At 43.8% G+C, this 27,918-nt stretch overlaps 1 protein-coding gene and 1 pseudogene across 2 annotated transcripts; one reads left to right on the forward strand and one right to left on the reverse strand.

Annotated features, from left to right (window-relative positions):
* The first annotated feature begins 295 nt into the window (after positions 1 to 295).
* LOC138834918 (semaphorin-4D-like) lies at positions 296 to 27,918 on the forward strand. The gene is made up of 15 exons (XM_070033717.1): positions 296 to 401; positions 2,222 to 2,367; positions 6,334 to 6,396; positions 8,086 to 8,184; positions 9,401 to 9,494; positions 10,483 to 10,596; positions 11,450 to 11,601; positions 15,328 to 15,503; positions 15,588 to 15,735; positions 17,620 to 17,842; positions 18,712 to 18,827; positions 26,010 to 26,182; positions 26,257 to 26,304; positions 26,915 to 26,930; positions 27,628 to 27,918. Exons 1-15 carry the CDS (start codon positions 296 to 298, stop codon positions 27,916 to 27,918), a joined length of 1,965 nt encoding a protein of 654 aa, XP_069889818.1.
* On the reverse strand, positions 19,875 to 21,297 carry LOC138834708 (ubiquitin-conjugating enzyme E2 D3 pseudogene; annotated as a pseudogene). The gene has a single exon (XR_011374237.1). The product of XR_011374237.1 is annotated as a ubiquitin-conjugating enzyme E2 D3 pseudogene (transcript).

Raw genomic sequence — 27,918 nt, forward strand, 5'->3', positions numbered from 1 at the left:
GCATTGTCCTGTGTCTTTGGGCAACTACCCTCCAGGAGCCCTTGCCCTACAACTTCTGTCCACAGCAGATGGACTTGTGCAAAAGAAGCGGCAGAGGAGAGATGAAGGGAAACTGAGAAGTAGGGGCAGCATGTGGCCACAGAGTCTGATGGGTAACCTTGCTTTTCCCTCTTCCAATGGTGTGTCTGCAGGCTGTAAGAAAGCAGTGGTGGATGTTGACACCCAGCAGGTGAGGGTGGCCAGATCTCAGCTCGCAGCCCTGAGCTGTGAACATCATCTCACCTAAAGCAGCACCATGAGGATGCGCAGCCTCATTGGAGGGCTTCTGACCGCCCTCGTGATGACGTTTGGGACAGTGACAGCATATGGACCAATACCACGCATCAACTGGAATCTTGAAGGTGAGGGGCAGGACTATGTAGATTCCAGTGTTATTGCTGCGATGCCAGGATGCTGGGATGGATGGCTGAGTTCCCAGCCCTTGACCTGTTGTGTACTCACTGGGGTCTTTGTGTGATCAGGTGGTCTACGCAGTACTTTAGTAACTGGAAATGTAGTACACAGAGCTTGCTCAGGAATTGGGGAACCCTGAAGGGAAGCCTCCTACTGAGAACCCTGTCATGTCCAAAATGATATCCTCCAAGGCAAGTGTCTGCTCCACATACCCGGAGAGAATGGAGAGGCAAGGACAGCTCCTCAGACGGACACAAAGCTGAACTATTGACCGTGATCATTTGTTCCTGCTTATTGGTCTCAACTGTGATTATTTCTTCTCCTAGGGCCTGTTTTGGCCCCCAGGTCTCTGGCTCAGGGAATGGAGAACTTCCATACTGAATGCTGAATAACGTCCTCGACATGTCTAGGCTGATATTTTTCAGAGCTAGAACTTGTGTCTGGAGTGCACTTAGCCTTAGCGCAGTGAGCCTTGTCATGTTTTTTCCTGTTCTGTGTTGTTTTGAGTTGTCTTAAGTTATTGGATATCTACCATGTGCTGGGCAATTTGAAGGGTACTGGGAATTTCAGAAAATACTATTCATGCTTTCTAGGGCTTAATAAGAAAAATTGTAGGACAAATGATGGAGCTACAGCGAGATAACAGCTGCTGAAATTAGTCACCGCTTTGGAGAAGAGACGCCGGAGGTTGGGCTCCCAGCCTCAAATGAATGTGACACAGTCATAAGCGGTAGTGCAGGCAGAGGGAACATCATGGGGGAGAAGTAATGTGCTATAAGGAACTGAAGACAATTCCTGAACCCTTGATTCCAACTAGATAGACATGTATCACAAATGCGTGAAAGACAACCTAGAATTAACACTAGTACAGACAGATTAAATGACTCTTTATACGTGTGTGTGTGTGTGTGTGTGTGTGTGTGTGTGTGTGTGTGTGTGTGTGTGTGTGTGTGTACTGGAGCTTGAACTCAAGGCCTCACACTTTCACTTGTCCCCCCCCCCCCCCCGGCTCACGAGTGGCTCTGTACCGCTTGAGCCACAACTCCACTTCTGGCTTTTTGCTGATTAGCTAGAGATAAGAGTCTCAGGGACTCTTTTGCCCAACCTGGCTTTTAATTGGGATTCTCAGATCTCATCCTCCTGAGTAGCTAGGATTACAGGCATGAACAACAAGCACCTAGCTAAACAACTTCTTTAAAAATACTGCTTAGTTGGGTATGGTGGTGCACCCCTGTAATCCTAGCTCTCAGGAGGTTGAGGTGAGATGTTCAGGCTAGACTGAGTCATGTACAGTCCTTTTGAGTCACAGGCATGAATGTAGTTATCTCAGAATTGGGGCTTTATCTCATTTTAAAAAAAACTTCTAAATCACTGTATTTTTTCCCTACACCTAATCTATAGATAGTGAAAGACACATAGCTGAGGTAGGAAATGTCAGGTGAAGAGATCTGGCCTGTGTTTCCCTGAGAAGCCACTGAATAGGGGGCTTGAAGTTTGTAGGAAAAAAAAGAAAGGTGTGCCACAGACTCATCTCTCTCTCTCTCTCTCTCTCTCTCTCTCTCTCTCTCTCTCCCTCTCTCACACACACACACACACACACACACACACACACACACACACACACACACTGCAGAGATTAGCTGTGAGCTGACCATTGGCAGGCAGGTGATGGCACTATTGCAAGAATGGACTGTCCAGGCTCAACATGTCTATATTCTGTCTTTCCTTCCTCCTTCCTGCTTCTGATCCCTCTTCTTCTCTCCCACAGAGGTAGATCTGATGGAGTTTCATGAACCAGACATCTTCAACTACTCAGTTTTGCTGCTCAATGAAGATCAGAACACACTGTACGTGGGGGCCCGGGAGGCCATCTTTGCAGTGAACGCACTCAACATTTCTCAGAAGCAGAATGAGGTGGGTCCTGAGCCTCACTCCCCTAGCTCTGTGCAGCCTGCTGAAGCAGGTAGCCTTTCTCATTCTCCGAACATCATTCCTCTCCTGTCATTTCGCAACATCATTTCGGGTATCCACCAAAGGTCACCAGTCTCCCTCCATTTTCATCTTTTCCTTTAACCCTATGGATGAATTTTTACTGTGCCCATCTTCTATCTGTGTGGCTTCCACAGACCAGACTTCATTCCCATCTGGCATATTTCCTGCCACTGATGGCACTGAGGAAAATTCCAGTTCCACACTCATCTGTGCAGTTCTTTAAAAAAAATTATTATCTTTAAGTAGATGAACAAAGGGTTTTCAATTCAACATGTCCATCTATGAGTACAGTGCATCGTGATCCACCACCTTCCCCCATCTAAAGGGACCCCACCCAGCCCCTCAAGTTACCTAATTCCATTTTCACATATGATTTTTGAGTATTATGTCTATATTTGCTCACCATTTCTTTCTCTATTTGTCCACTTCCAACCCTCTCAGACAAAAAAAATAGTTTCAGCTTTCTGGTATTCATTTGCTTAAACTGTCAGTTAATTGCTCAAAGTAGTAACACCACTGGAATCCACCTCTGCACATGCAATTCTCTTGTCAGTTTGATTGTGTGTGTGGTTGTATGTGTATACAGATACATATATATGTATATATGCTTATGGCCTTGTATATGTTTTCATACACATTGATAATTTAGAGCTAATTTTGACATACAAGAGAAAACAACAAGCTTTGTCTCTGAGCCTGATACTTCACATATTTTTTTCCAGGTCCATCTATTTCCCTGAAAATACCATAATATCATCCTTCCTGATAGATGAATATATCTATATCTATATCTATATCTATATATTACACACATGTTCATGAATCTATATATGTATCACATTTTCTTCACCTACTTGTCCTTACAGGGCAAGTTTCTATAACTTCACTATGGTAAATATTACGCAACAAACATGTTTGTGCAAGTGTCTTTTTATTTATTTATATTGTATTGTCTTTTAGTTGTACAAAGGAGGTGCCTTTTAACGAAGCAGTTCATGAATATAATGCATCTTGATCATTCTCACCCATCTCTCCCAATCCACCTTTTCTCTTACACTTCTTAATTTTGTAGTATCTACATTGCATTCTTGGCTGCATTTCCACTCTTCATTCATCTTCTGTAAGTTATTTTATAGCATCTTGACTTGTTTTGAAAAATGTTCAAGAAGGTTATCACTGAATCATAACATAGTTCTTTATTTTTTTGAGGAATCTCCATAGTAGTTGCACTATCTTCCATAGTGATTGCACTAATTTACATTCTTACCAACAGTGTAATGGGATCCCTTTTTCCCTCACATCTTTACCAACGTTTGTTGTTGTTTGTATTCTTGATGATGGCCATTCTTACTGAAGATGAACTCTCAATGTGGTTTTGAATTGCACTTCCCTTTTGGTCAGAGACGTTGGACATTTCTTCTTGTGTTTATTGACTTCTTTTTTACTTCTTCTAAAATATTTCTCTTTAAATATTTTCACTTCTTCTAAAAAGTCTCTATTTAGCTCCTTTACCCATTCATTAATTGGGTTACTGATTGAGGGTTTATTTTTTGAGCTCCTTGTATATTCTGGTTATTAGGCCTTTGTCAGACATGTAGCTGGCAAAGATTGTCTCCCAATCTGTATACTGTCTTCTTAGCTTGATAACTGCATCCTTCACTGTGCAGAAACGTTTTCCTTAGTGCAATCCCATTAGTCAACTATTTGCAATCAAATTTCACCAAATTGCTCAATAATACTTTTGTTTATTCAGAGATAAGTCTAAATCCAGGGGAAGTCAGTGATAGATCCATTCTATCCATCTCTGTTCCTCGGGCCAGCTTCAGCTTCCTTATTGTGAAAGCCACTCTGTACTCTGGTTTGTGTCCAAGCCTTGATATTACTTCTTGTATCCTTACACTAGAAGAAGCAGGCCTCTGGCATTTCCTGTCTTCCTCTAGGGATGGCTTGGGACCAGAACTTGCCCTGATAAGGGGCCAGAAAAGTCAGGCGCTTTCTGCAGACAGATTCTTCTCTACTGAGCCACTGTGACATGTGAACATCAAATGCAGGCTTGGATTTGTTTTCCAGTTTTCAGAATAAGGAGTTCAGGACTTAGTTCCACCCAGAGGGCAAGAGAGAGGTTTTGATGGTTTGATGGTTTAATGTTTGTTTGTTTTTTAATCACAGAGACTTTTAACATTTTGATTTCACCTCATGCTGACCAAGTCTATTTTCTTTGATTTGTGTAGTTCTGGGGGTAGAACCACACCTCATGCGTGTTGGGCTACACCCCCAGTCCTGGGTCTTTCTTTGATGCTCAGTGTCAATCATTGGCCAGAGGCAGGCCTTGGGTTGGCTCCTGGGACCTAGTAGCCTTAGGATCATTTCTTTCCTCTCTGAGTGAGGCTGGTCCAGGCTGATATTGAGTGTCTTCTGTTCCCAATTGCTATGTCTCTGTTCTGTCTTTGTTTCCAGAGTATTCCTTATTCTCATTTTCTGGATAACAGACACATCAATGAGTTTCTGGCCTTACCCTTTGGAAATAGTATGTATCTCACAAGTCACCAAGCACAGGGTGTTGTGGGCTCAATTCTCACTCAGCTACTCTTCTGTCTGGGTTGTGTTTTCCTTTTCACCAGGGACAGGGCCCTGTCTGGCCCTAGGAAATTGATACAGTGCCAGTTATGGATTTTGCCCTGACCTTGGGGACTTCACACAGGTGGATGAGGAAACTTCAGCTGCCCTTTCTATCCTTGAGAGAAACTGACAGTTACATAGTACCTTGTTCTAAGCATTAGGTCTCAGTTAGATGTCTGTGGTTGTGACATTACCTGCCACAGAGACCCTTGTAGGAACCCACTGTTAGTTTGGAAAAATCCCTCGCCTGGGCTCTCCTCTCAAAAGTGTTTCCTGACTGTAAATCTCCGCAACTGTGTGGCCAGATTGTTACGTCTTCTCATTTTGGGGACTGCACAAAGAAGAGACTGATGGTCATTCCTGGTAAGTGAAGACAGGAGCCTAGGGATCTCTTCCATGTTGAGCTGTTCCCTTTCTGTCCTGTGATGGCCTTGGAATGTGGGCCCCACCTCAACAGCTCCTGTATGGAAAATCTTCTGAAGAATAGCACTGAGTGACAGTGCTGTGAACACTGTCACTGTCCACTGCTGCCAGCACATGTAGAGAATCAGAATTGCTCTGTCCTCTGAAGGAGACAAATACAGGGCTCACATTTTAAACTGGTGTCAAAGTCGCCTTTTAATTAGCATGTCTTAATTATAGGAATTAATATTTTCATATCCATAAAATGTATTCTGCCCAGATCTAGGAATTTTGACCCAACCACACCCTTCCTAACTACTGAAATTCTAGGTTGATTATTGCTAGCTTCTACATATGAGAGAGAACTTGCAGTCTTTGTCCTTGTATGTCTGGATTTTTCACTGAACATGATCGAGTTCCATGCATTTTGCTGAAAGTGACTGGCATTCATTCCCTGTTGTGGATGAATCATACTTCATTGTGTAGATATATACTCATATATCTCATATTTCATCCATTCATCTACTGGTGGGCACCAAGGCTATTTCCAAATCTTAGTTTTCATGAATAGTGCTGCATATAGTCTGTTAAAGAGGATGAAATAACCACTTCAATGTTTACGTTTTTTGACAAAAGCAATTTTTTCCACTTTGAACATTTGAGTTTCTGCTTTGCTTTCATAGTGAGCCAAAGGCTGCGATTCTCAGAATGTTCAGAAAAGCCCTACATGGCTTCCCAGCCCTCTTCCCAATCTGAAGGGTTTCCCCCCACCCCAGTTTAGCAACTTCTGGGATCTGAACTCTTGTGTGGTTTTGAAGCTGGGCATTTTAACCCCATTTTTAATTTATTATTCATTCTTCCTAACAGGTATACTGGAAGGTCTCACAAGGCAACCGAACAGAGTGCTTAAGAAAAGACCCATCAAAAGAAGTAAGTGCTTTTGCCTATTACAAAGCCCCACACATATGTCTTGGTTGTTGAATCCTATGAATGCTGCATCTTCTGCATGCAGCTGGGCATGGTATGTGGTGGAATGGTCCTGACAGGCTCTGTTAGACAGTGACAGCTCATTCCTTCTGCTCCTGCACAGATAAGGTAGGAACTTAGGAAATATGCTCTACTTCATATGATATTAGATTTATTTCAGTCTGAGAATCTGACTGTGGAAAATGGTTTCAAATGCCCATTGACCCATGGTGTAAAATTTAAGATGCCTGGTCTTCCCTGAAGCCTGACATCTGGGGCCATAGTGAAGATTTGAGGATTCTGAGTAGAAGCCCATCCCTTAAGCACCTTGGCATAACCATCCAGGGAGCCCTGAGAGAGTGTCCCTTCCCTCCACAGCACTGAGTTATCCTTACCCACAGAGCCACTGTTGTCTCTGCCTGGTGCCAGGCAGACATCTGTGTTCCCAGACTGTGAGAGTTCAGTTGACCCGGATCATTGCTTGTGACAGCTGAAGTGCAGCAAATTTCAACAAATGTCAACTAATTGCAAAGCAGATCCTTTTTAACCCCAAAGGTTTTCTTTTCAACTATCTTTTCTTTCTTTCTTTTGCCAGTCCTGGGGCTTGAACTCTGGGTCTAAACTCCTTTTGCTCAAGTGTAGCACTCTACCACTTGAGCCACAACTCTACTTCTGGCTTTTTCTGTGACTAATTGGAGATAAGAGTCTCCCAGACTTTCCTACCTGGGCTGGTGTTGAACCACAATCCTTACATCTCAGCCACTTGAGGAGCTAAGATTACAGGCATGAGCAACCAGCACCTGTCTCCTTTAACTTCCTTAGAGAAATGCTAAATGCTTTTTCTCAGGCATTAAACCTAGTGTTCCCTGAAGAAGGGAGAGGACAGCAGACACTGAAGGAATCTTACACAGCGCAGGCTCTTTAGAGAGAAATGAAATTTATTTAAGAGGTCCCTAGTGTGTAGAGGACAGACAGTGATAGGGAGCCCCACCCTCCTTGCCCCTGGGAGTGGAGCTCACTATGAATTCCATCCCACCAGTTTGGAAACAGTCACAGCCAAAAGAATCTTTCTTAATTTGAGACAATTTCAGACTGGAGAAAATAGGATCCAAGTTGTGTTCTCCCTAATATAGTATGTGTGCTCCTGAATGGCATCTTTGTTTTCCTGCGTGGGCCTCTACGATGAAGAGCTGAGCACAGCTGTTCTCAACCCAATCTCTCCCCGCCTGTGTTCTGGAGCCCCAACAATGCTGTTTCCAGCTCTGTGTATGGGAATGAAGCTTGGGATTCCCTGAGCAGCAGAGGCCTTCTATGATAAGCCACTATGATAGGTTTAGTAACCAAAGAAATGTTGTGTGTATTTAATGAATGAGAGTGAAATACATTTTTCCCTACAATGGTTTCTCTAGAACAATTTTGAGTTCAACTCATTCCTTTCTTGGGTCTCCAGGTCTTTGCCAAGCGTCAGAGACTGAATTGAAATTGTGCCAGCTTAAAGTCTAGGCAGAGTGGCTGTGGTATCAGATGCTGCTCTCTAAGAGCAGGCCATCATGTGATTAAGTCAGAAGGAAAGGCAGGACAGTAAAAAGTGGATGTTAGGTGAGGACATGGAGCGTGTGTCTATAGCTATTGATGGTGTTTCTCTCCCCACAGGCAGAATGCTTCAACTTTATCCGGGTGCTTCAGCCCCTCAATGCCAGCTTGCTCTATGTGTGTGGAACCAATGCACACCGGCCCATATGTGACCACCTGGTAAGTCCACAGGTACTTCGCTATTAGTTGTGAGTGTTGAAGTGTGGTGAAATGGTCAGTGTTTACGCAGAATGAAGCCATGGGAAAACACAAAGCAAACTTCATCATAAAAGCACTATTGTTGTCTCAAACCAGCAGTTTGAGGGCTGGAACAGCTCAAGACCCCTCTCTGGAAAGACTCCCCAAGCCATGAGAGAGTGATGCAGGCCATGTGCTCCTCTGAGCCTTACTGTCCTTAACCAAGAGTGTGAATTGAGTCTGGATCAGGGCATAGGCGGTCCTGGAAATTTTAGAAGAACATTCTAGAAAGTGGACTGCTGACAGGCCCCCATGTGCTTTGAAGAAAGGACCTGCTCCTTTGTGGTGTGTGTCCTTGCCCAGCGCATTGGTGGGGCTTGGGTTGTCACCGCATGGTGTCAACTTTCATGGGATCTTGTCCACTGAGTGCTCATGCTAGGACCACATGCCCTGAATGTGTTGAGCAGAGCATTTACTGTCCTTCCTCGAGTCACGACATCTTGTACATCCTGTGGTGTGGGAGCAGTGTCTTCTTACCTCCACATTCATTACCCGTCATTTCAGTTTGTCTCACTTTTCCAATTGAGAATTTTCACTTTTTTTTATACTTGAGCAGTTCCATCTTATTCTATGTACATCTTAGAATTTCCTGTGTATATAAAGAGATTATACCAAGGTTGAATTATTGGACTATACTTTCTTTCAATGTGGCTTGAGTTTGCCAAGAGCATGGATCCATCTGGCATATGTTTTTGTGGGTGAAAGGAAGGAGAGATTCTGCTTCTTGTTTTTATTTCTACTTTCTGATCCTGATTGACTTGATACTGGCATTCTCCATGTGTTTTTGGTAGCTAAATTCTGCACACGGACTCTGGTCACTGGCTGAACATGTCCTGCATTTGGTTCTCCCTGGCCTCCTAACAGCCCTAAAGCTACCAGTGTCTAGGTCTACATTTTCCAGATGAGGAGACTGTTATCTTGGGTAGCTGAGTTAGGGCCTGAGGCACTGGTGCACACACTGAGCTGAATGCCATACAGCTCAGGTCTGAAAGCTGGCCCTATGTGGTCCAGCGCCCATTTCCTCCACCTTATTGGTCTTCCAGGAACAGTGAATCTATAAGGTTAAATGGAACAAAGATACCCTGTTATAATGGAAAATCAGATATTTGTGAAGCCTTTTCTCTTTATTCCATTGTAGAACTTAGCATTCTTTAAGTTTCTGGGAATAAATGAAAATGGCAGAGGAAAGTGTCCCTACAGCCCTACATATAGCTCTACATCTGTCATGCTTGGTGAGTTCCACTACTAAGGCTCCTTCACTCCCAAAAGTGATGGCTACATGTTTTGTCCTGCATGGGATTCTTGGCTTCCATATCTTCCTCAGTCTTTTCTTCCCTGGCCTCTGGTTAACATCAGTTGCCCATACAGAAAGTGGTAGGTCCCTCGGTACAGACTCTTTAGGAGTTTTGAATTCATTGTTTAAAGAGCTAATCAGTCACTACCATGGTAGTACACAACTCTCTAGCCTTCTTTGGTATACATTGTGTGTGTGTGTGTGTGTGTGTGTGTGTGTGTGTGTGTGTATTCCTTTTTGCAAGGGAGGAGAGCTATGGAGCTCCATGCTGTCTGCTGTGGTCTCAGACATCTTCAGTGAGCAGGCTGTGTACATTTTATGCACCCAGTCCTATGCCCAACTTATATCTATTTACAGTTTTTAACTTTATGGTGCTATGACATGCCCCATACATACATAAGTCTTCCTTTTCAAAGCAATGTTCAGTGAAACACATCAGATACTTAGTACATTCTTACAAAACAAGCTTTGGGTAAGGAAATTCTGTCTCTTTGCAGACTGATATAAGTGTTCTAAGTATACTTACAGGGAAGAGATGAACTATTAAAGAGGAGCTTATTACATGCATTTCAGGTTCGAATGTTTTCACTTAGGAAGGTTTTTTTTTTAATCAAATGTAGCCTGTGATAAATTGAGGAACATCTGTGTTTGCTGTCATTTTAGTAGATGTGGGAAGTTCTCACTTGTGTTTTCTTATTACCTTTTAAATTGGAAAATGCAGCTCATGGTGGCTCCTGATTCTATCTTCATCAAAGAAAAGACATAGATGTAGACAGCTGTGTCAGCATTCAGAAATTGGGAAATGTCTCTTTTCTTTGAGTGGATGAGAGTACCTAATTCAGTTGTGAAATAAGCACGTTTGCTACCACAGTAGAAAGACTAATCTGATTCCTTTCCTTCCTTCCTCTACTTCTGGGCTGCTATAGATGGACAGATTTATGCAGGGACATCAACTGATTATTTTGGAAAACTGCAGGTTATCTCTCGATATTCTCACGTACATCCTGTGCGGACAGAATATGACACCAATTTGCTATATGGTAAGACACAATGGATCTAACATAGCAGTGTGCACCAGGTCTATCCTTGGAGTGTCCTGAGCTTTAGTCAGCCCGTAGGCAGTAAGACAACTGGAACCCTTCCATATCCCAGCTCTAGTGAGGGATAGGAATGAGTCCTGCATGGGATTCTTTGCCCTAAGTGTACTGTTTGAAGACCGCTATTATCTCCCACCCTGAGAAGAGAGAGTCTGTAAGCCTAAATTGTAAAACTAAGACTGCTCACCTCGGGAGTGCAGTGTCATTTTGACATGAAATTAAAGATGAAGCCTTTGGGTCAAGCTTCCACATCCTGGTCAAATGGGATCAGGGTGCCTTGATGCCCCCAAGTAATACTTGGTAAATGTCTGACTTTGGTGAGTGGGTGGTAGGAGGCTGCTGAGTTCTTGGATGTGTAGGGGAGTGCAGGGGGAAAGGGGGTGGCTAAAGGACTTTGGGCCTTCAAAGCCTCTTGGTCTCCAGGAAGAATTTAGTGTGCAGGAACCCTGAGCTCATCTCCTAGAGGGCCACTTGTTTTAGTAGCTGGGGCTACCAAACAACCTACAGTGTTGTCTACCAGCTGAGACGCTCCAGCAGGTTTATATTACACGTGGGTGATTGTCTTGCAGGGCCATAGCCTGGACCACCTCTCTAAGGCTGAGGAGAATGACACAAGAATGAGCAGGCTCAGCACTGTCATCATTCCCAACACTAGCATTTGGAATATGGCACACACAGTCCAGGCATCCTTGCAGGAAGGTTCCCAGCCTCCATGGCTGCACTAACTACCAGTATGGGGAAACAGGCAGTGACACCTCTCTGTGTACAAAGACAATCCTGTGTCACCCCTCTGCAGAACCTAACTTCGTCTTTGCTGATGTGATTCGAAAAAGCCCGGATGGTCCCGAGACTGACAATGACAAGGTCTACTTCTTCTTCACCGAAGTGTCTGTGGAGTATGACTTCTTTTACAAGTTAACGATACCCCGAGTTGCAAGAGTGTGCAAGGTGAGTGCTGTGCTACTGGCCCAGGGCTTCTCGTCCTGGGAAAGCAGGCCTGGGAATGTACCTTTTCCTGCCATCCAAATCTCTTTCTGTCACAGCAGCCATCATCGAGGGGCCTGGAAAATGCTATTCTTTTGTTTGTCAGGAGCCCCTCCGTAGTCCATGGATACTGAGATGATGATGGCGCCCCGCCTGTAGTCTAGTAGCTTGTGGTTCTCAAGCTCAGGCCTCAGATCTCCCCAGGCTGTAAGAGAAGTAGAGATTCGTCAAATGTGCCTGCCAGATTCCATGGGAATTGGAATCTGATAGTCTGAAACTCTCAAATCAGCCTGAGAGTGAACCATGAACCAACAACTAAAGGTTAAGAAACCAGAACTACATTGATATGTTTGTCAGGATCAGTCTTAACGTTTGATATGAGCCAAGGTTTAGCGTGCTTGTGAAAGTTGGTTCTTAGAAGAAAAGCACTTGAGTTAGGAAATCTCAAGGTTCGTAAGCTGGCATTTTCAGGCATTTTCTGATGGTCTTAAACCATCAGAACCAATAGAAAACACAGGCAGCAGTAGTCAGGCCCACATATTCACCCCTCTCCACCATGGAAGTCATGAGATGCTGGTTGCCATATGGGTCTTTTTTAAATTTATTTTCCTTTTTGTTTATTGCAAAGGTGATGAGCAGGGGGTTGCAGTTACATAGGTAAGACAATAAGTACATTTGTTTTTAATCATTGTTACCCCATCCCTCATTGTCCCCCACTTACCCTTCCCTATTCTCCTCCCCCCCAAGTGGTAATGTTCATATTCAACATAATGCCAAATGAGTATCAATGTTGCTGTGGTTCATCCCTTGTCCTGCCGTTTCTGATTCCCTTTCCATATTGCATTATCTAATATGCAAAACACGAGGTACCAAAGATGAAGAGAAACAAAGAAAAAATAAAACAATAGAGAAAAAAGAACAAACTACATCAGGATCTAATAAGAACCTCTTGTTTCCATAAATTGGAGTTCATGTTGATACGCTTCATTACATATAGTCGTATGCACGAAGCAGTTGTTTTATTGAGAACCCCTGTAAGAATATCATACACATATTCTAGTTCTTACAAATGAGGGAGCTCATGCAACCTACTTTTCTTTGGGTCTGGCATACTTCACTTAATCTAATTTTTTCCAAGTCTTTCCATTTCCTTATGAATGAAACAATGTTATTCTTTCTGATGGACGCATAGGATTCTATTGTGTATATGTGCCACATTCATCTACTGGGGGGCATTTGGGTTGGTTCTTAGCTATGGTAAATAATGCTGCAATGAACATTGTCGTACTAGTGGGTTTAATGTAACCTTGTTTGTGGTCATTTGGGTAAATTCCTAGAAATAGGATTGGTGGATCATAGGGAAGCTTTATGTTTAGTCATTTGAGGAGCCTCCACACTGCTTTCCAGAGTGGTTGAAGTTTGTACTCCCACTAACACTGTAGTAGTGTTCCCCTTTGGCCACATTCCTGCCAGCATCTGTTATTGTTAGATTGTGTCAGGTGGAATCTCAATGTTGTTTTGATTTGCCATTTGTTTTATAGCCAGAGATGTTGAGCAATTCTTCATGTGTCTCTTGGCCATTTGTATTTCTTCTTCAGAGAGGTCTCTCTTAAGGTCATTTTTAATGGGGTGGTTGTTTCGGGGTTTGTTTGGGGGGAATTTAATTTCTTGAGCTGTAGGTATATTTTAGATATGAGACCTTTTTCTATTGTATGTCTGGTGAAGATCTTCTAGTCTGTGGGGTTTTTTAAAAATATATTTTGCTAGGTATGTCCTTTGCTGTGCAGAAGCTCTGCAGTTTAATGCAGTCCCATTTATCCAGCCTTTCTTTGATTTTTTGTGTTTCTGGGTCTTTATTAAGAAAGTTTTGATCTGTGTCAAAGAGCCCTAGTGTTTCTCTTATTCCTTCTTGTAATATTTTCAGGGTATCTGCTTTTACCTTGAGGTCTTTGATCCATTTGGAGTTGATTCTGGTGCAGGGTGATATTATAAGGATCTAACTTTAGTTTTCTACATGTGTTTAGCCAATTCTATCAATACCATATATTGACTACATGGACCTTTGATGTGGTGATCACCATGAGTCACCCTCATCAGAAAAGACCCATATGTGCATTACACAACTGGGTACTTCAAGGTGCTGCACCCTTGAGAGTCCAATGAACAATTCATAAAACACTACACACACTGAAGTGTCTGCCTAGCACTCTACCAGCTGCCTAGACCTCTATCCAGGACTCAATGATTCAGTCCTTTGTTTGTCCTCTACTCATGGCTGCCTCACTCCACATCTTGCAGAAATGAGTACTATCAGTGTCCAGGCCAGGCTGTGGAATGTGGTGAGGTGTTCAGGTGATAAGTAAGCAGAACTCTTAACAGAGGCCAGCCAGATGGTCTCTACAGCTCTGTGGTTGTCAGGAGGAGAGAACTAGCCTTGCCTTGTTAGCCTGCCTTCCACCTATACCAAATCAAACACAAGCTGCAGATCTGGAGTGATTTCTGTTGTGCCTTCTGAGTCCTTTTCTTGTCTTGAACTTGTTCTTTCTGCTGGACTAGTTGTGTATAAACACAACTCTTAGTCTCTTTCACCCTATGTACACAACCTTCTATTGCTCCAGAAGACCTGAAAGCCCGTAAGCAAAATGGCCACAGACATCCTGGAAATTTCCCCCACTAAACATCAGAAGATGAAGTCCTCTTAGAAGGTCAACATTTATCTTTTGTTCTTTGGTGATTTAACAGTAGAAAGGAGAATAGGATGGGTCTTCATTGTGTCCAGGATAAACAAGGCTTTCATCTCATATTCTGAATGCCCATTTTCTTCTTTCAGTTCAATGATTCTCCCCTGACTGACAGGATATTCATTTCACAAACCCAGTGGATGTTTGAATTCATTGATAGTACAAAATCCATCTATGCTGTTCTCTTGTGCCTAAAGTACTTATAGAAAGTTTAATATACAAATTAGGTACAATAAGAGATTAGCAATAGTAACCAGTACTAAGTAGAACAATGATAACAATATACTACAATAAAAAGTCATGTGAATATGGTTTCTATCTCAAAGGAATGTTTGTAGTCTGAGGCTGTGGAAAACCACTGGTAACCAAAACTGCAGGAAGGAAAACATGGATATGGGTAGAGGTGTGGGGGTCTCAAATGAGTTCTCTGCAGACCACACATCATATACCCTTCATAGTTGTCTCTCCGTCAGAGGCCCCAAAAACAATGTTTAAGAGAAACCTATCATCTCCAAACTACTTGAGCCATAATTTTGCAGGTAGAATAGAAGCAGAGGCTTGATTTCTCAAATCACAACCACGTCTTCATGCAAGGTAAGTTTCAATACTGGAGGTTACCTGATATTCCTTTATCCCTGACACATTGTTTGATATATCAGGGTTATAATGTCACAGGAGACAAGAGTCTTCCCAGCATGGAGCCAGAGCTCCATTGGTTGATTCAGCTGTCATTCAGCGACAAGGCTTTTATATTTTGTTTTGTTTTGGTGCAGATTCTGATTCAAGTCAATATGGATCAGAAGAGAGAACAAAGCATTGTTTTTCCCCAGCAAAGCTAGGTTGGACCATGCTGAGCACCAGCAAGAACAAGAAGGCAGTGGAATTTACATGCAAACCACATGCTTTGGAAGCAATGTGGGCACTGCAATGTCCTGTGTCTGGGTTTCAGGGTGATGTGGGTGGCCAGAGAAACTTGCAGAAGAGATGGACCTCCTTCCTGAAGGCCAAGCTGATCTGTTCCCAGCCAGACCTGGGCCTGATCTTCAACACGGTGCAAGATGTTTTTGTGCTGCGAACCCCAGATCTCAAGGAGCCAATATTCTATGCCCTCTTCACCCTGCGGATGTAAGTGCCTTTTGCAGGTAGTGTGAATGACCCCCTAACTGACCTGCTGCTCTGTGAACACTCAACATGGTCTCTCCTTTGCAGGGACAAGTTGGGGCTAGTGCAATTGTCAGCCGTCTGTGCCTACACACAGTCCAAAATAGAGGAAGTCTTCTCCCAAGGGAACTACATGGGGTTTGAGGGCACATGGATGCCCTACAATGGCCCAATACCTACCCCACGGCCAGGTGCGGTAAGTGAGGTGGGGCTTCAGGAAAGGGCTCTTCTTTCCATTCAAGTGTCCAGGCCAGAGGGTGAAACTAAACACAGAACCCATGCAGGTGGGTCATCTGGCCAGATGATTCTCTCTGCCAAAAGTTGGCTGTTTGGTCAACTCTCAGGCTCAGCCTGAGAGCTGACAATCCCAGCTTGGGCCTTCTCTTTCCTTTGTGCGATGTAAAACCTGTCTCACCATACCATCCTGTGAAATTAACACTATATAATACAATTACAACTATTTCATTTCAAGTTTCTATCAAGAAACATACAATTACCAGTTGTCAGTAGCTTACATCTGTACTTCTACTTACTGAGGAAGCTGAGGTCTGAGGATCCCTGTTTAAGGCCAGTTCCAGTGAGGCTTTTATCTCTAAACAACTAGCAAAAAGCCAGAATTGAAGGTGTATCTCAAGTGGGTAGAGTGCCAGCCTCAAGCAAAAAAAAAAAAAAAAAAAAAAGCTAAGCCTAGGTCTTGAGTTCAAGTGTTGGAAGGAAGGAAGGAAGGAAGGAAGGAAAGAAAAAGGGGAGGAGGGAGGGAGGGGAAGGGAAGGAAGGAAAAGAGGGAGGGAGGGTGGGAAAGAAGGAAGGAAAGGAGAGTGGGAGGGAGGAAAGAAGAGAGGAGAGAAGAGGAGGGGAAGGAAGGAATGAAAGAGGAAGGAAGGGAAGAAGGGAAGGGGGAGAGAAGAGGAAGGAAGTGAAGAAAGGGAGGAAGGGAAAAAGGGAGGAAGGGGGGAAGGAAGGAATGAGAGAAGGAACAAATTAAAGAAGGAGGGAGAGAAGGGAAGAAGGAAAGGAGAGAGAGAAAGAGAAAGAAAGAAGGAGAGAAGGGAGGAAGGAAGGGAAGAAGAGAGAAAGAGAGAGAGAAAGATGGAGGGATAGAAAAGGAGGGAGGGAGGCAGAGGCAAAGGCCTCTGCACGTAACTGAGCTATCTTGTCCACTAGTCAATAAGAGCCATGCATTTTCCTACTACAGAGTCAATTTTAGGTAAAGGGAATAGAAATTTCCAGAGTTGATCTGGCTGCCTACTTCTTGTATACCAAGTAGTAAATAAGTGTTTTTTGTAGATCTTGGATCAACCCTGCCCTGGTCTTCACAGCTTCTCCAAGACTAGCGCTCTCTCTCTCTCTCTCTCTCTCTCTCTCTCTCTCTCTCTCTCTCTCTCTCTCTCTCTCTCTCTCTCTCTCTCTCTCTCTCTCTCTCTCAGTGTCTGGCATTGTCACTGACATTGTCATCATTCTTCTGTGTGAATTAAATTGTTTTATGCACATCAAGAAGCTGGTACCAAAAGAATCCTTCTTTCCATATCTTTTACACTATTTAAAACAATGCTGTTTTCATCAATACTTGACAGGGAAAAGCTATCATATGATGTTTTCAGTTTCAAAAGCTTGTTCTTTTTTTTTGTTTTTTTTTTGGGGGGGGGAGGGGGTCCGGTCGTGGGGCCTGAACTCTGGGCCTGGGCGCTGTCCCTCAGCTCTTCAGCTCAAGGCTAGTGCTCTATCACCTGAGCCACAGTGCCACTTCCGGCTTTTTTTCTTTTTGCTTATGTGGTGCTGAGGAATTGAACCCAGGGCCTCAGGCATGCAAGGCAAGCGCTCTACCACTGAGCCAACTTCCCAGCCCTTGTTCTTTTTTTTATATCAATAGATAATTCCTTTCCTGATGATGTCTCAAAAGCATAGTTTTATCTGGTAGATGTGTTTAGGATTGTGTCCTCTGATTATGGAGGAAGCGTACCTCAAGTTTCCACCGTCCTTCTTTTGCGAGGACCTTCTGTGCTGCACCTAAGCTGACTCCCAGTGCTGGGCTAAGTCAGAGCTAGGCAGGCTCATTAACCAGTGATTTTTTTCTTCACAGTGTACCAACAGTGAAGCACATGGAAGCAAATACACCAGCTCTATGAATTTACCAGATGAGACAGTACAATTTGTCAAAGATCACCCTTTGATGGCCGACTCAATAACTCCAATAAATGACAGGACTGAGTTTATCAAAAAAGGTGTGAACTACACCCAGATTGTGGTGGACAGGACCCAGGCTTTGGATGGGAAATTCTATGATGTCATGTTTATCAGCACAGGTGAGATCCAAGGGCTTCACAGTCATTGTATGTTTCATCTTAACATAAGAAAAAGGAAAATTCACATGAAACCTTTATGGATAGATACAGAATTTTTCTTCATGTGATCCTTGTAGTGGATGACACTGTGAAAGGATTATTGAGATATTGCCACATCCAAGTCTCTATGACCATCATGTTACCTGTGGGTCTTGTTAAACATGCAAGTCTGGCCTGTGTCTGCGATGAGCTGCTGTAAAGAAGTCCCTAGTATCTTGGAAGGGAAGAGATAGGCATCCCAACATCAATTGTGATCACTTATCAGCCTGGCATTTCCAAAGTACTGGCAGTAGGCCTTCTCCCTGAAATCTGGGATGAGAGCTGTGGGAGATACACCTCCCCTCATCTGTACACTCTAAAGCCAGTATTTTCCAATAATGATAGTGGCACACACCCCAGCAGGTGTCAGAGCATAAAGCCTACCACAATGCTTCCCGGCTAACTTGTGTGTCCCACTCTCAGCTGCCCATAGTCCCAGTGGAGTAGAGTCTCTGGATAGCCAATGAATCCTGGGAGCCACTTTACGTGGGATGTGCCTTTCACTGTCTCAGTGTCAACTTCATTGATGAAAGAAGTTGGAGGGGGCTTACGCTTCACAAGACAAGTTAGAATAACAACGAATGTGATTTTCTAATTTATTGTTTTTGTGAAGGGTATTCATTGCAGTGCCCTTCATTCTTAATGCAATGTCATTCTCTTAAACATCTCATTGAACAAGGAACTGAGAGTAGGGAAGGGGGAGCCTTGCTGCTGAGACCAGAATCCATAGTGTATGTCCTCCCTCCTCAACCCTGTGGCAGCCCCACTGACCCCTGGCTTTGACCTCACAGATCAGGGCACCCTGCACAAAATTATCAGACTTGAGAACGTGGTGCACATGATTGAGGAGACCCAGATTCTCCAGAAATCCGAACCTGTCCAAACCCTGGTGCTGTCTTCAAAGAAGGTAAAGTGGCCTAGGAAACAAGACTGGTCAACTGCTTGCTGAGTGACTTTGCATGTCTGTGAGTCTGGTTGGTGAACTTGGCCACTGAAGTCTGCCTGGCCCAGGTGATCTAGTCTCTGGGACCACACACAAAGCTGCTGGAGGAACATGGGATTTAAAGCTTAGGAAGGAGACAGGCAGAACTGGAGAGACAGAAGCACTGAGTCCTTGGTGCATATGGTGGCCACCAATGGGAGACACTCCCTGACTTGTGAAAAAAAATTCTTATGTTCCTAGTCTGTGAGATTGCAGATTGTATAAGTGGAATGTTAGGTTGTACAGAGACACATCAGTGTACTAACTGGTAAGAGAAATGATACATCACTCTACAGTTCTCCCGTATGTCAACACCCTACTTCCTTCGTAACCAGGGGCAGAAAATGTCTTATGTGAGGGTCTAACAGTCGGTTTTGGAGGTTTGGAGGTGGAAAGTGCCAACCTCCAAACAAAAGCCATCATCTTGGCCCTATGGCTACAGGTGGCTAAATGAGTGAGCCTGCTGCTGAACCCCAAGCCTAGTATGGCCCAAACTTTTCATAGATGACAAAATATCCCTTTATTTTCAACCTTTAAAAAATACAAAATTCTTTAGCTAGAGGGATGAGCAGAAACATTTGGGGGTTAGGAATTCCAGATTTGATTTTTTAAAAAAATTTTTATTGTGAGAATACCGTACAGAGGAGTTACAATTACATGGGCAAGATAACGAGTACATTTCTTATCAAGCATTGTTGCCTCCTCTTTGTTTCCCCTTCCCATCCCTTCCCATACTCCCCCCCTTCCCCACCTGATCCTCCCCCCCCACCAAAGTTGTAAAGTTCGTTTTTGACATAACGACTTGTACATCTCATTGTTGCAATGGATCCACCTGTTTCCCTATTTAAACGATTTGTTTTTTTCCCTTCCCCTCCACAAATTATACCAACATCAAATACAGTGAAAGCATGGGTTATACCATGGGGGAGGGACATACAAAGCAACATAGAAATCATCTTTTTTTTCCATTGGTTTATGCAACTTTATTGAAGAAAAATAAATCAATTACTAGCAGAGCTATTAGTTGATCACTCATCCATTAACACCTTGCATAATTTATTCAGTGCTATATTAAACAGTGTATTGGAAGATACATTAACTAATAGCTCCAAGCCTCCTAACAATTTAAAAGAAAATTACAAAATGTTTCAGACCCTATTTTGGAATACAAAGGGTGTTTGACTTCCAATTTCCATTCTCTGTAGAACAAGAACAGGTCATTCCTTTATTGACATGCATAAAATACATCACATTTTCTGTTCTGCTGATGCTATAAATTCAATACCAATTCTCCAGCCACATCAGTTATGAGCATAAAGTATATCATGTAACCTCAAATCTCTACCAGTGAAAGGCTTAAACAAGAATGGATGCTGCAAGAATGTTGTTTCCTTTGATGTGACAACTGAGCATCCATGTCCCTCCCCCTCAGATGGCTTCTTCAGCATGTTAGAGCAGTGAGGAATGGTTTAGTCTCATAACCAAGTTAAGAGTGAAGATATTGGCCACATAATACACATGCTCCATTTTTTTTAAAAAAAATGTCTGAATCTTGGGCAACTGTTCTCTTGTAACTACTTTACAGTTTCTAAAAGCAGTTATTGTCCAAAGCTGGAAGAACTTAAGTCTTCTCAGATGAGTATGTGAATGAATGGAGGGAGTTAAACAAAAAATAAAATTAAAAAAAAAGATGAGGTCTGGTAGAGGAGCAATCAAAAAAGGAACAGTAATTTAAAGTTTATTCCAGCTATAATGCAGGTTATTCTCACTTTAAGGTAGCATCACATGGCATACTTCTGAGTCCATTCCCAAGATATTCTGTTGTACTTATCTCTGTCTGTTTTATAGATCCGTGCAATCTCTGGCACTAGGGGGTCATCTGGGTTCGGATCACATAGCAGTGAACAAATGGATAAAAGAACTTTAGAAATAGTTAAAGCAGGAGACCACTGTGACCTTAGAATATCAAGACAAATGCTGCCATTACTGTTAATATTTGGATGGTAAATTCTTGTTGTAAATGCAACCTTAGGTGGTTTGAAGGGGTAGTCTGTAGGAAAATGAATTGTCAAAAAGAATACACCGCCTTGATATGGGCTGTCATTAGGTCCCATAATTGTGGCTTGCCAGTGAAACATGTCATCCCCAACTGGACCTGCAGAGCACTGTGCTGGAGGATCACGGGCCAAATCACTAAGTTCCTTATTAATCCGTTTCAGCACCATAGTCTGTGCTTTTCGCTTGGCTCCTCACTCTATCTCAGTGTGTGCTCAAAGGGTCCGGCCAAAACTCTTGATTATCCGGGCGTCTGGGGAAGGACTGTATCTTCGTCTCACACCGGTTCTGCCAGACACAGGCACTTAGTGTTGAGGCGGATCTCGCGAGAACCTCGTGGCAGGCTAACCCTAGAAATCATCTTATAAATATGTTAGAAACAATTGCATGAAAGGAAAAAAACAAAAAACATTTGAATACTTATCTTGGGGTTCATCCCCCTAACATCAACTTATCTCACCTTTTCTGCTTGACTCAGACATATACTAGACTCAGTTGCTGCAGCTTCCATCTCCTGCCAAATGTCCACATGACTGGAACAAGAGTTATTACGCCATTTTATACTTGGGCTGGAGCAGTGAGAAGCAGAATACAGGCAGTTCCAGATCCTGACTTGCCATATATGGTCCAGTAATGCCAGAAAGGCCAGCTTTGTGTTCTGTGTTTAGTTTCCTCACTGTATATTAAGAGTAAAAGCTGTGAGGATTACACAAGTCTGGTGGAGCAGTTTCTGCTGAGAATCTGTGAGTTGGGCTAGCACCTGTTCTTTGTAAGAGATGGCACAGGGTAAGGAGCCTTCATGATACCTGTCACTCCAATATATTCCCTTCTCTTTAATGGGGTTCCCTGAAGTCCTAATACGCAGTTCCCAGGATAAGATCTACTGATCTGGGCTAGTTATGTGACCTGGGTCATTCTTGTGTTCAGTTGGCCCTGCCATGCAGTGTCTCTGAAGGTACTCCTTTACAAATCCTAGCTCTGGAGTACAAGCTCTTTGGTTTGGTATGGCTTTCTAGGTGGCAGAGAATCTCAGTGTGCCAGAGAAGCTTGTGGCAGCTTCTGCACTCCTGTGCAGAGCTGTCTTCTTGGAGCTGATGTCTGCTCAGGGCACATGGCACAAGTGAGGTCCTATCAATCCTCATCCACTCAGTGGGACAGAGCTGACCTTTCAGTAGACCCACATGTATTTGCATCCTTCTAAAGCCGCCCCTCTTCTCCCCATATCCGTGTCCAGGAAGCATGAGAAGCTGAGCCTTCAAAACTCCCGTTACGCTTCCCCCTTCCCTCTTAGCCACTGTAAACTCTATTCACTCAAAGTTTCTGAGGGGGAAATAAATAAAGTCCCCTAGATAAGCTGTGAGCCTACCTATTCTAGACATTTCTCTGTGACTGTTTTGTTCTTGCTTCTTGCCCAAATGGGCAGGAGATGTGCAAGATGTCTGAGTTAGCCATTCCTGGCTTTTCTGCAGAAACCTCTTGTGCTTCCATGTAGGAGACTGAAATGGGGTGGTGGCCAGTGAGGTGGCCACACCTCCATACAACCCACTAATGCTTCACACTGCTCCTGGCTGGATAATTTTTTGTCAGTTTTTTTCTTTTTCTTTTTCTTTTCTTCTTCTTCTTTTCTTTTTGTCAGTCATAGGGTTTGAACTCTGGGCCTAGGCACTGTCCCTGAGCTCTCCAGCTCAAGGCTAGTGCTCTACCACTTGAGCCACAGCGCCACTTCTGGTTTTCTTTTTGTGATGGTTAATTGGGGATAAGAGTCTCACAGACTTTCCAGGTCTCGGCTTCCTGAGTAGCTAGGATTGCAGGTATGAGCCCCCGGTACCTGGCTGTTGTCATTTTTTTTTTTTTTTGCAAGTACTACAAGTTGCACTCAGGGCCTTATGCTTGGCACACAGGTCCTGTATTTATTTTTCAAACAGGGTCTTGTACTTTGCCTGGGTTTGATTGGACTCCTTCACCTTATTTACAATTCCTTTGTAATTGAGAAGTTTCATGTGCACCACCACTTGCAGTTTGTTTGTAGAGATGGAATCATGTTAATTTTTTACCAGCAGCCTGGCCTTCTCTTTGCCATTTACAGTATGACTTTGAAACGATGCTGGCATTTCAAAAGCTCGGTGAGGAGGGCCTGCAGGATTCTCACACTCCCACCAGCCTTATCTTGCATAGCATGTCACAGAGGCAGTGTGTAGGATCACCTGCCAGGCTTCGGGCCTGCTCCACTGCCTTCCCTATCACATTGTCTGCAATAGGTAGCAGTCTGCACTTGTCTGTCCTTGCCTCCATAGACCAGAAGAGGGGCCTGTGGCATGTCTAGTGTTTTCTGTGATCATTGGTTGGGGAGATCATAATGGGAAGAGGGGACCTGATAGGACTGTGCTATGCATAAGCCTCCTGGGAAGTGCCCTCAGCCATGCTCTTTGTCCAACTCTTTAGGTATCCTTTCCTTGCCCCATGTATCAGTATGTCTGGATCACACACACAAGGCATCAGAAAGACTAGCTCTCATTTTCCAGGGTAGGAAGATCAAAGAACGTGTAGGGATATGTTAAACTCATATTCATTCATTGATTTAGGAGAATGAACTTTAAAATATGAAATATACTTGGTCCTCTGTATCCAAGGACTCCATATCCATGGTTCCACATTTTACAATTCAGGAAAATTAGACTGAAAACGTGAATGAGAAAATTGGGGGCATACTGAACATTTGTAGATTTTTTTGTTAATATCCCCCAAACATTATGGTATGAGAGTTATTTATGTAGTGCTTACATTGTCTTGGGCATTATAAGCCAACTAGCGATGATTTAAAGTGGAGGGGAGGTTATGTAGGTTCTACACAAACACTACATCAACCTCCATAAGTTACTGAGGGTATGGAGTGAAAGGTTCTTCTTCTTCCTCCTCTTCCTCCTCCTCCTCCTCTTCTTCTTCCTCTTCCTCCTCCTCCTCCTCTTCTTTTTGTCGGTCATGGGGCTTGAACTTTGGGCCTGGGCATTGTCCCTGAGGTCTTCACCTCAAAGCTACTGCTCTACCACTTGAGCCACAGTGCCAATTTTGGTTTTCTGGTGGTTTATTGGAGATAAGAGTCTCACTTGCTGGCTTTGAACCATGATCCTTAGATCTCAGCCTCCTGAGTAGCTAGGATTTCAGGCATGAGCCACCAGTGCCCGGCCAACATCTACTGATATCAGGAAAGTGTCTGCATTTGTTTTCCTTGCTAACCATTAGCATTGTGCCTGGTCCACAGCAAGTACTGCTCACAGTCCTGGTGGAGGCTGTTTCTCTCTCCTTTTTACATTTACCCAGTGCAATGCATAATGTCAGTGGTCACAACTTAGTTCCATTTGAGCTCAAGTCCAGCCCATCAGGTAGAATCAAGGATGAGGGTCCTGTAGGATACAAGCTTTCTGGGATGAACCTACCCTCCTACAGCCCACATTCCCTTCAAAACTATCCTTAGAGACCTCTTCTAACTGGACAGAGGCATTGGGTGGGGCTCCTCAGCCAGCCTGATGCCACCAGTTCTGTTTTGCCGAAGTATGACATTGCAGAGAGGCCCTGAGAGGATCCAGTTCAGTCTTCTTTTCAGGATGTGTTTCCACACTTGCATAGGCATGAGATTCCCCAGATTCTCTGAGAGAGTTAAGTTAGGAACATACTAGACCAAGTCTGCGCCTTCTCAGAGCAGCTAAGTGAGGTTGGGCCAAATCTTGTCTTCTATCCATGGGTACAGCAGTTTTTACCCTTGGGTGGAGTGCTCTCTTTCCCTTTGCATTTGTACTTGATCACATGTGTTCACAACCCCATCCTGAATGTGTTGTCTGAGGGTAATGGTTGTGTTTTGTCTAACTCTAAAATATCAACTTGTATGTACCTTGTGATTCTCTGATACTGGTTGTGTGTGTGTGTGTGTGTGTGTGTGTGTGTGTGTGTGTGTGTGTGTGTGTGTGTGTATGTGTGTGTGTGTGTTGGCACACAGTCTGCTACTCAAGGCCTCAAATTCTTATCAGGGTTGCTTGCTCATGGCTGGTACTATGCCACTTGAGCCATGCCTCCAGTCTGGCATTTGGCTGTTTAATTGCAGATGGAGTCTCACACGCTTCTCTGCCTAGCGGGCTCCCAACCACACACTTCAGGTCTTATCTCCCCAGTAGCTAGGATTACAGGCCTGAGCCACAGGTGCCCAACCAGTTTCAGGTTTACTAGGTTGTTCAAGTGAAACAAAATTCCCACTCTGAGAGTGGAAACACAGTATACTGTCACCCTACGTGTGCCTTCTCTCAGACTATGTTCAGTAGATACAACCACCTGTCCTGATCTCCTGTATTCAGGAGGGCTGCTCAAGTTAACCTGGAATTGGTGACAAAAGGCTGGAGGCACTTGGCTCTGAATGGGTCTGCACTGGAGCATAGCAGCTGATTCCTCCTCTCAAAGAAGGATGAGTAAAAGCCATCGGTTTGGCTTACCAGCCTTCTGCTCACTCTTAGTACACTGTTAATGGTGACTTCACACCTGGATCCTGGGCCTAGGCTCTCATGACACAATGCCCTATTTGCAGGTGTCCATATTTTGACACAAAGTATGAGATTGGCCTTCAGGCTGTGCCATTTGGCTTCCAGATGTGATGCTGTCTCATAGGCAGTGTTGCTAACAGGACATCCTAGGGTGTTAGGCTAATAAGGACAGCTGAAGGACAAGGCAAATGATCACTTTTCTCCCAGAAAAGAAGCTAGCATTGGAGAACCCTCTGCAAACAGCCAGGCTGGCAGGCAGGGGGCGCTCAGGCTAGAGGAAGGGCCAGCTTCAGATCAAAGGCCCAATGAACCTTTATCTTCTTGGACACCAGACACTGCCTTTTCTTTTCACACAGCTATAATAGATAATAGCTTTGGATCCCAACAGCCTTATCTGCTAGCTGGTTCTGACATAGATAGGACATTCCCACTTAATGCAGTACATGCCAAACTCCTGAAGATGCTCAGAGTCTCAGCCATCCATGAGATTTGCCTTACACCTGCTCTGTCTCTGTCTCCTACACAGGGTAACAAGTTTATCTACGCCGGCTCCAATGCAGGAGTGGTCCAGGTCCCCCTGGCCTTCTGCAGGAAGCACAGCAGCTGCAAGGACTGCGTGCTGACACGGGACCCCTACTGTGCCTGGAACCCAACTGAGGGCACCTGTGAGGTTCTGCATAAAACCCAAGGCCCAAACAGGTATGGACAATGGGCCCCTCATGCAAGTACCCACATACATGTACAGTGAGTAATTACTGTCTGTTGTCTTGTAGGAGCTGGATTCAGGATTTGAATGGCAATGTGTCTTCGTGTCCAGGTGAGTTTTTCCCATTGTACCATCCCCTCAGCAACTGGATACTGTCCAATCATCTGCTGGTACTAGTACCTCTGTGTGTGTGTGTGTGTGTGTGTTGTTTTCTTTCTCTACTCTGAACAGAGGTCACCTGTCGTGTGCCAGACCGGTGATCTCCTATGCCCCTCTGATTACAGAGAGTGTATTTGTACCAGAAAGCTTTTCTGTCTCCTACTCTCTTTTCTGTTCTGCTCAGCTGGAGCTTGTTAAAACTATCACCTGTTAAGAATGGGAAGAAAGGGAGTCCCTGAGGGCAAGTTGAGATGCTCTAATCCAAAGTTCCAAAATCTGAAATGTTTTTGAATGCCCGTTGACACCACAACTGGAAAATTCCACACCATAGATCTTTGTACCATACATAAAATTATTAACTATATTATATAAATTTATCTTCAAGTTGTGTATATAAGAAAATATGTAAAACACAAATACATTTTATGTCTGAAGGCCTGTCCTCCACCCCCAAGATATGTCTCATTACACATATACAAACAAAATCCAAAATCTGAACAAACTTGAAATCCAAAATCTTTCTGGTCCCAAACACCTCAGACAAGAGACACACAACATATAATTAGTTCTGATGGCTACAAAGTTTGAATGCAGATTAAGATGGCCTATGCTTGGCTTCCTCTTTTCTCTGAGCAGATAGCAATCTTCAGGTTAGGAAAAATTAAAAAGAAGCGTATGACGCATTGAATGTGGGCCTCCCTGTAAGTGCTAGAAAGAAGCAGTTTGTATTGGGCTGCAAATTCTGCTGCTAGATGTGCACAGCTGCTCAATGCTCGCGCTCCCTGTGTAGGTATGTTTTCTCCTGGAGTGAGAAGTGGGAATTTTGTTACTCAGAGCCACCTGAGTTAGCTCTGCTAACCAGGGGTCATCTTGCATTTGGTCATCTATATCTTTATCTTCTCAGTTGTCCTGAAGTTCCATCTTCCTCCAGCAGGTGATACTCTTGTGTCATCGGCTTTTCTTGCTTTCTTTTCTTTTTCTTTTTCTTTTTTTTTTTCCAGTCATGGGGCCTGTACTCTGGGCCTGGTTGCTGTCCCTCAGCTCTTTAGCTCAAGACTAGCACTCTTACCACTAGAGCCATAGCACCACTTCCAGCTTTTTCTGCTTATGTGGTGCTGAGAAATTGAACCTAGGGCCTCATACATGCAAGGCAAGCACTCTACCACTGAGCCACCATCCCAACCCCTGTCATCAGCTTTTAAAAGCAGTTGAGTAAGTGAACAGAGTTAACATGTACATTTCTCTTGATATCCTAGGTGACAGGGTATTACGTTCCCAGTGGCATATTTCCTTCACTGGTAGCACAGCATATCTCAGATGCTCCCTAAAGTCCAACATGGCCCGGGCGATATGGCAGTTCCAGAATCATGTGATAGAAACTAATGAGGATAAGTACATTCTTATAGAGAAGAAAAACCTGCTCATCACCAACCTCTCCATGAAAGACAGAGGGAGGTACCAGTGCCTGTCTGAAGAGTGGGTCAACAATAAGGCTGTTACTCAGGCACTCAACAGACACATCCTGGAGGTGAAGCTGTCTTCAATACCTTGTTCTACTGGTAAAAGTTAG

The sequence above is a fragment of the Dipodomys merriami genome, unplaced genomic scaffold (genome assembly GCF_024711535.1).
Source record: "Dipodomys merriami isolate MVZ:Mamm:240054 unplaced genomic scaffold, mDipMer1.0.p SCAF_22, whole genome shotgun sequence".
Classification (NCBI taxonomy): domain Eukaryota; kingdom Metazoa; phylum Chordata; class Mammalia; order Rodentia; family Heteromyidae; genus Dipodomys; species Dipodomys merriami.